This window comes from Mobula hypostoma, chromosome 7 (assembly GCF_963921235.1).
Source record: "Mobula hypostoma chromosome 7, sMobHyp1.1, whole genome shotgun sequence".
NCBI lineage: Eukaryota > Metazoa > Chordata > Chondrichthyes > Myliobatiformes > Myliobatidae > Mobula > Mobula hypostoma.
The window spans coordinates 10,282,103-10,294,153 of NC_086103.1; the positions used below are offsets into that span (position 1 = coordinate 10,282,103).

Here is a 12,051-nt window from a genome sequence, read left to right on the forward strand (position 1 = left end):
TGTTGATTCCCTGTTTTCCCCTGTCCCTCGACTTTGGTGATTAGAGACAATTAACACTCGGATGAACTGGTAGTTTATAGTCTCCGGCTTTCAGCCGTTCGGTGCGGGAGCGTCTGCAAAGTCATGGCGTGCCAATGTCATCTGGCCGGTGCAAGCCTCGTCTCCGCCCGAAGCGAGTGCTGGTAATTCGCCTTTCCTCACCGGAGCAAGCCTGTCCAGTTACCTCGCCGAATCAAACCTGCAAAGTTTCCTCATCAAGGTGGGTCCGTCAGTTAACCCGCCGGAGAGAATCAAGAGCCTCTGTCTACTGTTCCCGGGCCGAGTCGAGAGCTCGGCACTACCCTGAGGTTCCAAGTACCATGTCCTGGCTCCGGCGGCATCCAAGTACCACGTCCACGTCCTTGCTCCAGCGGCATCCAAGTACCACGTCCAAGTCTTGGCCTGACGGCATTCATGTACCACGTCCAAGTCCTGGTCCTGGCGGCTTCCCAGTTCACAGTTAAGTCCTGGCCCTGGCGATCTGTGATTCCTGCCCTACCACTCCCCCCCCCCCACCTCCGTCTGAATCCCTCCTCTGCCCCTCTCGCCTCTTGCCCTTGTCTGCAGCCACAGCCTGCACTTCGGTCTAGTTCCATCACCGGAGCTAGACAGGTACTGTCTGGTGTTCATTCGTATTGGTCTTGTCTTGTCTTGTCCTCGCCTCCGTGGGGTAAGTCAGGCCGTCTTGCTGTTGCCCCGCTGGGAGTCATGTCTTGTCTTGTCCTGTCCTCGCCTCAGTGGGTTAAGCCAGGCCGTCTTGCCGCTGCCCCGCGGGGAATCGTGTCTTGTCTTGTCTTTTCCTGGCCTCTGTGGGGTAAGTCAGGCCGTCTTGCCGTTGGCCCGCGGGGGGTCATGTTTTGTCGTGTCTTGTCCTCGCCTCCGTGGGGTAAGTCAGGCCCTCTTGCCGTTGACCCGCGGAGCGTCATGAGTTCCAGCCCTATGTCCTGTACGTAAGGAGGGGTCCTGGCTCTCTGTTCTGTGTGTGAGTCCTGGCCCTATGTCCTGTACCCAAGGAGGGGTCCCGACTCTGTGTTCTGTGTATGTGTCCATGGTTCCGTGTACCTGCTCCCCCGAGACCGAGGCTCTGTTTTCCATGTTCCTCCTCTCCCTAGCCCATGTCATGTCCATGCCTGGTTTTGGGGTTCGAGCCCGAGGCAACACCCAGGGACTGGGTCCTTGCCCAGTCTCGGGCTCGGAGTCCATACCCTAGCCTCTTCATGTCTCCTCTAGTTCTGGGAGCCGATTCCGAGTCCAACCCCAGACCCTTGGTCCCAGCCTAGTCGTAGTCCTCAGTCCTTGTCCAGTTCGCTACTCCTGCTCCTGTCTAGCTCTCCTGGTATCGTACAATAAGCTAAACCTAAGTAACCTCACAAGATGTGTCTTGCATTTGGGTCCACCCTTGCTCCCAATGTCCCGTCATTGTGACAGAGGGGGATAGATAGAGTTGACGTGGAAGTGTATTTTCCATTGAAAGTAGGGGAGAGTCAAGCAAGAGGACATGAGTTGAGAGTTAGGGGGCAAAATTTTAGGGGTAACATGAGGAGGAATTTCTTTACTCTGAGAATCGTCGCTGTGTGGAGCAAGGTTCCAGCAGAAGTGCAAGAGGCAAGTTCGATGTTGTCATTTAATGTAACATCGGATAGCTATATAGACAGGAAAGGAATGGAGGGTTATGAGCTGAGTGCAGGTCGGTGGGAATAGAAGAGTCTAAATGTTCGGCACGGACTTGAAGGGCCGAAGATGGCCTGTTTCCGTGCTGTAATTGTTATATGGTTATAAGGTTATATGATTGAATGGCGGATCAGACTCGATGTGCCAGATGACCTAATCCTCATCCTTCGTCTTATGATCTTGTGGTCTTATAAATGTGGTTAACTGGATCAGTAAAATGGCGAATAACACCAAGGTTGGAAAAATAGTGGACAGCGAGTTAGATTATTGTGGCTTGCAGTGGGATCTGGACTATTTGGAAAAATGAGTGGTAAATTCTGGAAATACAAGTCCATATTTCATGGGAAGTGGCATCGCAAGTTTATATGGACGAAAAGAAAGCTTATCACTCTATGACCTTCATAAATAATCTATTGAGTAAAGGAGATGTTGAAGTTGTATAAGCATTCCTGAGGCCTAATGTAGTACAATGCACTTTTGGTAAACTGCCAACAGAAAGATGTAAGTAAGATTCACGGAGTACAGATAAATTTTACATGGATATTGCCAGGTCTGTAGGACCCTAGATATATTGAGAGATTTAATAGATCAGGATTTCATTCCTTGGAAATTAGAAGATTGAGATGACATTTAATAGAGGTATACAGCAAAATAAGGGGGATAGATTGGGTACATGCAACCAGGCATTTCCAGGTGAAGTTGGGTGGGACCAAAATAACAGACCATTGGTTAAGTGTGAAAGGTAAAACGTTTAAGGGGAACATGAGGGAAAACCTCTTCCCTCAGACGTCGTAAGAGTGTGGACCGATTCCCAACACAGGTGGTTATGCCCGCTCGATTTCAAAGTTCAAGGGAAGACTGGATAGGTACATGGATGTCACGAATATGGCAGGTTGCAGTCCAAGTGGTTGTCGATGGGTGAAGGTTTTTTTTTAAATGGCTCGGTACAGACGAGATGGGCCCAATGGCCTGTTTCTGTGTTGTACTTTTCTTTGACTCTATTACTCTAAGGGGGGCATTTCTTGATCTTAAACATCCTCGGAATTTACTATTTACTGAGAGGTAGAAGACCGCACGGCTTCAATCAGAAGAAATCGCTTTTGGCTGATTCTGGGGACAGACAAGTTGAGCATTGAGGGAGTTCAAGCATGTGGACTACCTGTACAGTCCCGGAATTGCGTAATGTTTCCTCCATTGCGGGTCTTCTATTAAACTTGTCCTGAATTTCTTAACGTGTATAACAGTAACCGTGGAAGTATATCCTTCGGTAATATCTCTGTCCTGTGTACACTTGATGCCGATCAACAGCTCATAATTTGAGGAAAGACAGTGGAAATACAACTGAAAGTAACTAATAAATAAAGATTATGATCAGAGCAATGTTCGGCATTCTTCACTGAGTAACCACTTTCGGTGACTGTTCCTGTGTTATTCTCCAAAACTGTAATATGAATTGTAACCGTGCTGGATAGCTCTCGTTGCCCGTTGTCTTTCCCCAAGGTGACGAAAATTTGCTTGGCGGGATCCACCTCAGAGGTTTTCTGCGCTGTTCTGATTTCTCCAGAAGTTAGCCTAATGATGAACAATCTAGCATCAGTTGCTTTCAACATTTGGTAAAAGCTCCGCGCGTTCCGTCCAAAAGCTGCATCTGTGGCCATGATTTTGGTAACGACGTTCCGCTGACCCACCGACTGGGGAATTATCTCATCTGCCGATGATCCACTCCGCGTTAAAGGTCGAACAATTACCACATCGGGGACACTCCTGCTTCATAGGCTTGAACATGTATCTGTAAGATGATGAGTTCCTCATATTAAAAGGATCACATCGCGCAAATATTGAGATAATGTTGAGGTAAGTCACCTTGGCAGGTCTTTCACAAAATTGTCCAGAATGAAATGCGAAACAGTGGAATTCTGCTCCAAATCAGCAAGGGTCGCAGTTGCAGGATGATAGCGCCAGGATGCTGTTTTCAGTTACAATAATTTAGGAGGGCTCAGCAATGTGCGGGGAAGTATCGCTGACATCATTAACAGCTACATCGATGGTTTTTATTCGTTGTTAGTGAAGTTAACCTCAGATCGCAGGCAGAAACCTGTATTTTAGGCCCAGTCACCATTCCACGCTGCAGCTTTTCACTTGTAATTGATTGATAATGATTCGATGTTTGCAGCATACAGTGGGCGTTGTTTTATATCTCACAGCGCACTTGACAATCTAAAACATGAGCGCAATTATAATTCAAAACGTGCTAAATTGGAAAAACTGCAAAAATGACACCAGCAAGAATGCTTAAATTAATTGAATAAGTTATAAGTATTAAGTGGAAATGCGAATTATTGAGGTATCAACAATAACAAAATACTGCTGTGTAAATTTAGAATGCCCAATTCTAAAGCAGATAAATACTTCGGAATTCCCCGCCCATTTTATCAATAGTTGGTTACTATTTCTTTTCTGATATTGTGCAGGATCCTGTCTGATAAGAAACACGACCACCATGCACACATCAAACTCACAAACGTCCCTTTATTCAGGTTCATTTTGACCAAATGCCAGTTCAATTTGTTCCCAATTAAGTCAAAACCCTGCATTATATCTGTATTCTGGACAATAAATTTAAATGCCTTAAATTATTTCAATTTTGTATTCTGAGTTTACAGATTTCTGCATCAAGCTTTTATATTTACTTTGCAAACTGAAGAGGAATGAGTTTTCATGCAACAAGTCAATTCTGTTCCTGCCATGAAGTCGAACGAATGGAGGTTTCCATTTTATGAAGCTCCTCTGCAGCCTCCATTTTGTGAGCTGGTTTTGCTTGGCTGAATCAATATTTTAAAGTAAACACAAAGATACTCCAGGTAATCTGCTGGACTAGAGATAAATTCCAAATACAGTTTGTAAGAAGCTATTTACGAGGTGTTCTTTGGTTAGATATAACGCTGAGGATAGTAAATGGACAGGCCTGTGTCTGCCCTAAAATATGTGAGTTTCTCGCTGGTTTAGAAACTGATTTAAAACAAAGACCCATTAATAGCCATAAGTTACCAAAAGCCACTTGAAGAAGAGGGCAATGAATGGATGTTGGCTTGGAGCAGAGCCAAGAAGGTGTTATAGGTCAGTCAGATGACTCATTTCTAATAACAGTGAAATGCAGCATTTGAACTAGTAAGGAATTAATATAAAAGCAGAGGCTTCGAATACAAAGTAACAACATCTTCGACGATTCGCCACCGCGAAGAAGAACGGTCATGCCAGGGACTGGGAGAGGAAAGGTTTGATCGTCTGGCCAACGGAGTTCCCCTATATCGGTGTTATACATTGGAAAAGATGCATGAGTGAGTAGTGGTACAGAGTGAACAATATAATTCATGTTCTAAGATTACCTACTTAAATAGAGGTACAACATTAGCTACTCGTTTGTCCTCCGGGACATCGCCTGTACACAGAAAGGACACTAAGGTACTGATCAAAGCCAATGGATTTCATTCGTTGACCCGTTCAATAAACTGGGGTAAATCCAATCACGATCTGGGGATGGCTGCCACTTGCTACTGATTAAGAGACCAAACACTTCCGCTTCCTTGACCTGTAAACGTTCTAACATATTTATGCACTTCTGGCCTTCCATGTCCTTTTCCTTTGGTGAACACTAAAGCAAACTATTCATTACGAACCCCACTCACGCTTTCTTTTCCATAGCAAAGCGAACGTTCTCCTCTTGATCCTTCATTGTTCCTACTCTTTTCCTAGTTATCCTTTTTATCTTGATGTTCGTATGGAATGTCTTACTGGCAACACCCGTGCGAAATATCTTTGAATCATGACCAGCTCACTGATATCCTTCCGATAGTTAGTCAACGTGAATAATGTGTGATGTTTTAATCACAGTTGCAGTAATCCAAAGAATGACTTATGAAAGTAATTACGTTAAATACATTCCTCACCCCCATATCTCACTCCGCCACGACCTTCGGACAACAATAAACCCGCGGCTTTAAGTATCTGTTGTAGGATGGTCAAGTGCCGTAGAACTTACTGTGTACCCTCTTCCTGGTTTAACGGACCAAAACGAAACACTTCGCACTTCTCTAACTTAATTTCCCTCTATCTTTCCTTCGCTCATTTGCACAGTGCGGTTTGTCCAGAAAATGTTGAACTTATCTTAAATTATATTATTCACTGTTAACTGCATTGCCTTTTGTGATATTCTCCACAAACATACTGTGTAAATAATATTTTCATGGAAATAGATAATATAAATAACAAATAAGAATGAATTCACCACTGATATCTTTGACGCACCATTGGCCACAGGCCTGCAATATGAATAACAATCCTGCACTACCACCCTTTGTCTCCCACTAAATGTTTAATTTGGATCCAGCTTTCTAGCTCGCCCTGGATATGAAGTGATTTAACTTATCAGTCCAGACACTCATGCAGATGCCTGCTAAGGGTCTTGTCAACTTCATGTAGATAATTTCTACTGCCTTGACTTCACCGTCTTTCTCATTGCCCGTTCAAAACGCTCAGTCCATCTTGTAGGACACGACATGGCACCCTCACAACAATGCTACCTGTTCCTTAAGTCCTTCCCAATACGACTGCTGCCAGATCCTGGCCCTCAGAAACCCCTCTGGTAAATGCCCCTCTAGTAATATTATGTTTACGGGCCTTCAGACCCCTGGCTTACTCTTGAAATCCTTCTTAAATATACCTACACCATTAGATATCTTCCAGTGCCGCACAATCGACAAAAAAGAAATAGAGGTATCTGTGTCAAGCACTGGCAAATTCCCCCCTAGCTTCCCGGAATATCCTGGAAAACACCGGATCAAGCCACGGCAGTTTATCCAATTCAATGTGCTTTAGGATTTGATAAGAAGTGTTACATTCAAATCAGTTCTTCCTGAGAAGCATTGGGTTTTGAACTGAACAGTTACAAGGGAAGAGGTTAAAAGGGCCTGCTTTTCATCTCTGGTCTTTCTTTCTAGTGTGTCAAGATGTGGAGTTGCTACTGGACTCAGAAATACAAGTAAGAAGACAGGGTAGCAACGCTGCTTTGAAAGACCAAAAAACAAAGAGAGAAACGAAATTTTGTTGCCACTGGTGTAATTTGTGTGCACTTTAAGATCTGGTGGATTGGGAGGTAATAAGCAATGAGACTGTTCTTGTTCGATCTTAGAGGAGAAGGGACTAGAGTAAATGGAGAACAGATTCCTTCCCGACCGCTTGGCGTAACCCCAATCTCTGTTATTAATAGTACAGTCTACAGAAACCCCCGAAAAAATCTCTATTTCACCGAACTGTTTCGGTCCCTCCCGTGGACTGGCCATCTCAGTAATTTCCCCTTGTTGCATCCATCCCTCAATCGCCGGCTCTGTCATCTCAGCGTTAAACTCTGTATCCTTTTTACCTGTTCGAACGAACAGTGCAGATCTGAAACGAAGAGACCTGCTGTTTTGCCCACAGATCCGCACTAGCAGCTGAGTGTCTGCAGTTAATTGTGCAATCTCAAATGAATACATCTGCATATTTGCTTCCCTTTTTATTCTGTGAGTTGAAGCATTTCATCCGGAGTGCATTTCAGTATGACAACATATATATTATCATTTTTTTCATATACCATTTCAAGTGGCATGTGAATCTTATGGCAATGATACAAATTACGTAACCGACTCAATAGCAACCGATTTGAGAAAAGTCATTCAGCGACAGTTAGTGATATTTGCTTCAGATTTATGGATGCCGCTCTCAGATGGTTAGATTCCGGTTGATATAAATTTAATCAATGACCATTATAACAACTATATTCCTGGTCAACAGAAAGAGAAAAAAAAGAAGTGGCGCAAAGAGAATATGCTCTGAAATATATTACCCCAATAAACCACAGCACAAATTATAAACGAGAAAGGGTATACGTTGATGTTACTGATTACTGTAACCTAGGATTGAGTCTGAGAGGTGAGAGGGCGGCATGGCTTCAAAAAAAGGAAGTCGCTTTTCGCTGATTCTGGAGACAGACAAACCGAGTACTGTGGAAGACTGGGCACACGGACTACCTGGTCTGTACCAGAATAGCGTAAAGTTTCCTCCATTGCACTCTTATGATTACACGTGTCCTGCATATCTCCACGTGTGTAACAATAACTGGGAGATGTATACTCTTGGTTCATATTTCTGTCCTGTTTACACTTGATTGCGATCAACAGAATGATAATCAGAAGAAAGACAATGGAGGTGCAACTGAAAATAACCAATAAATAAAGATTTAGATCAGATATATATTCAGGCTTCTTCAATAAATTACTGCTTTCAGTGAGAATTTCGGTGCTATTCCGCAAAATAGTGATGTGAACGGTAACTGTGCTAGATAGGTTTGGCTGCCCGTTGTCTTTCACCAAGATTACCAAAGTTTGTGTCGTGGGATCCTGCTGCAAGATTTGGCGCGCTGTTCTGATTTCGCCAGACGTTTGACCAATGATAAACAAACTTGTATCAGTAGCTTTCCCCATTTGGTAAAATAGCCGCCCGTTTTGACCAGAATCTGCATCAGTGGCTATTATCTTGGTGACCAAGTACCCCTGAGCCGCTGACTGGGGCAGGGTTTCCACGGCTGATGACTCACCATGCTCTGAAGGTGAAACAATCACTGGTGCGTTGTCATTTTGATCCAGGATGATGACATTCACAGTAGCGCTGCTGCTCAGCGGCGGCACTCCAGCGTCACGGGCCTGAACATGGATCTGAAAACTTTTCAGTTCCTCATAGTCAAAAGATCGCAGAGCGTAAATAGTGCCGTTCATAGAGTTAATGCTCAGGTAAGTAGACAGTGGTAAGTTTTGAATGTAATTGTCCAGAATGGAATAAGAAACATAGGAATTCTGTTCTAGATCGGGATCTGACGCTGTTACTGTAAAGACAGAGACGCCAGGAGAGCAATTTTCAGTCACATATACGTTGTAGGGTTGTTCAGCAAAGCTTGGGGCGTTATCATTGATATCAGTAATTACAATATGGATGGTTTTATTTGTTGCAAGTGATGGTGACCCTAAATCCCAAGCTGAAACGAATATTTTGTACTCTGACAACGTTTCACGGTCCAGCGTTTCACTTGTAATTAATTTGTAATGATTAGATGATGCTTGCAGTAGAAAGGGGACCTTCTGACGTACTTCGCAGCGCACTTGACCGTTCTCCCCAGAATCTCGATCGATAACATCGATCAAGGTGATTAATGTTCCCGGCGAAGCATTTTCTGGGACTTGCTTGGTGGCTGACGTCATTTTTATTTCGGGTGCGTTGTCATTCATGTCAATGACATTGATTAGCACTTTCGAGTGTCCCGTAATCGCAGGTGAACCGTGATCAACAGCTTGAATATCAATTGAATAACTATTAGATTCTTCATAATCTAGCAGCCCTTCCACTCGAATCTCTCCAGTATTTCCGTTCAAGCTGAACAAATCCCGATTTTTTCGCAAGGAAGTAACATCACTGAAAGAATATGTTACCTCTGCATTCAGCCCTTCGTCCAAATCAGTTGCTTTAACTTGTATCACTACCTCTCCTTGCGATGCGTTTTCAATAATGCTTGCCCTGTAAACATCATGCTCGAATACAGGAGGATTATCATTAATGTCCAGTACAGTAATAAGAATCTGAGCTGTTCCGGTTCTCGGGGGATTCCCACCATCCTCAGCAGTAAGCACCAGTTGAAAGGATGATTGTAGCTCTCGATCCAAAGGTTTCTCTAACAGCAACTCAGCAATTATAATACCCTCCTCGGTTCTCCGTGTTTTCAGACTGAAGTAATCACTCGAACTGATTGTGTAATTCGCGATAGTATTCATACCAGTATCAGCATCATCCGCACTCTTGAGTCGAAAACGTACGCCAGGCGCAATAGCTTCAGAAATTTGCAAGGCAATGTTTTTGTCCCGGAATATAGGAGAGTTATCATTTATATCAAGAATCTCCACTTTCCCACGATACACCTCAAACGGATTTTCCAGTATTATTTCCAAAGGTATCGTACACATATCTGCTTGCCCACAAATACGTTCCCTATCGACTTTTTCACGAATAGATAGAAGCCCATTATCCGAACTAACCTTCAGGTACCGTTCTCCGTTAGCAGAGCTGAGCCGAAATTTGCGAGCTGACAATTGCAGTGCATCCACTCCCAAATCTTGAGCAATATTCCCAATGATTGTCCCTTCACGCATTTCCTCAGGAATAGAATAAATAAGTTGTCCTAAAATCCGAGCCGGGGTACACACGATAAAGATGGACGCAATTACAGTGCAGCTTAACCTCCAAGCCCAATCCATTGTTCCGCATTCAGTTGATTTTTAAAAAAAGGCTTTGTCTCGATTAATTCGTGACGCACTATCCTTAATACAAAATATATACACATACAGATAATTAACCGATCTAAACGGACAGAAGATTTGCCCGCCTCAGCTTAACACCATAATATAAACGCACGCAATGGCCGTCTCTTTCGTCAACTCTGTCCTTTTATTCTGGGTGTGGGAGGGGCAATGGATCCATCTGTGGAATTGAGTTTCTCATTGGTAGACAGCGACACAACCAGTTCTTTTCGACAATTACAACTTCGGCTCTTAAAGCTGAACTGTTATCCTATATATTTAATGGTGTGCAACCATAAAATGTAGTTGTTGATGACGTTTCCCATTAAATTTTATTTTCAGTGTTCAGCATCGTAAAACATAAAACTGCTTTTAGATGACATTTTAACCTTAAGTTTAGTACGTGCTACAAAATCACTCAGAATGTAATCGGGAGCAGTTAAATTCCATGATCATTTCTATGATTCAGTTATATTAAACGTCTGTTTTACCCTCGTATCCGCCATGACAGTTAGCTTTCTACATTTGTTCTGTGATATGAATTGCACAAACACAATATGCGCAAGAGATTTTAAATCTGAATGCCCATTGCACTGGGGCAGTTCTACACTTTCGGTTCAGTAATATAGTTCAATGTATTAAAAAACAAAATGATTTGCATATCACAACGAGATTTAGGTGTTCTTGTACATCAGTCATTGAAAACAATCAGGCTAGTACAGCAGCCCAGTGAAGAAAGCTAATGGCATGCTGGCCTTCATAACAAGGGGAATTGAGTGTAAGAGCAAAGAGGTCCTTCTGCAGCTGTACAGGGCCCTGGTGAGACCACACCTGGAGTACTGTGTGTAGTTTTGGTCTCCAGATTTGAGGAAGGACATTCTTGCTGTTGAGGGAGTGCAGCATAGGTTCACAAGGTTAATTCCCGGGATGGTGGGACTGTCATATGTTGAAAGATTGGAGCGACTGGGCTTGTATATTCTGGAATTTAGAAGGCTCAGAGGGGATCTTATTGAAATATATAAGATTATTAAGGGATTCGATACGCTGGAGGCAGGAAGCATGTTCCCGCTGAGGGGTGAGTCCAGAATCAGAGGCCACAGTTTAAGAATAAGGGGTAGGCCATTTAGAACGGAGTTGAGGAAAAACTTTTTCACCCAGAGAGTGGTGGATATATGGAATGCTCTGCCCCATAGGCTGTGGAGGCCAAGTCTCTGGATGCTTTCAAGAAAGAGATGGATAGAGTTGTTAAAGATAACGGAATTAAAGGTTATGGGGATAAGGCAGGAACTGGATACTGATTGTGGATGATCAGCCATGATCACAGTGAATTGTCTATTGTCTATTGATACTTATTTTGGAACACGTTAAGGGTAGTAACCTAATGCTCTCTATATACATATCTGTTTGTTTGCAGCTGGAGTTTATTATTAGTTCTAACAAATAAATATTTTTGAAGTAACAGTAACCTCAAAAGCATTGAATATTAGATATTCTTGAGAATTTATTTGTAAATATTCGGATCTGTAAGTGGAGAATCGAGAACATGATGGTATTGATATCACTAAATTTAGAATGAATTTCGTCTTTTTCATACGGTGTTTAAATAAGGGTTGTTGGAGACAAAGACTGGTCGTGACTGGTATGGCCATCTGATAGATGAAATAAGTGTCTGAATATAATGGACATTGATATTCATTTCTATTCCAACAATATTTACGCAGAAGTTAAATTCTTTTTTTTTGGTATTTATTAACATGGCAAATTCGGCCATCTCATGTTTTTAGTTTGTTACAGCATATTCAGAGTATTATTTCACACTCGATGCCAACCATGAGTATGGTGGTTTCGGGGAAAGGAAGGAAGTCATTGACCATACGACCGTAAGACCATAAGACCATAAAATATAGAGGCAGAAGTAGGCTATTCGACCCTTGGAGTCTGCTCCACCATTAAATCATTAGCA

General features: G+C 43.0%; 1 protein-coding gene across 1 annotated transcript in view; it reads right to left on the reverse strand.

Moving 5' to 3' along the window:
- Positions 1–10,074, reverse strand: part of LOC134349876 (uncharacterized) — a 68,057-nt gene extending 57,983 nt beyond the window's left edge. The window contains 1 exon segment of the mRNA XM_063054841.1: positions 7,674–10,074. Coding sequence (XP_062910911.1) covers positions 7,674–10,046 — 2,373 coding nt within the window. The 5' untranslated portion in view covers positions 10,047–10,074.
- Between the last annotated feature and the right edge of the window lie 1,977 nt (positions 10,075–12,051).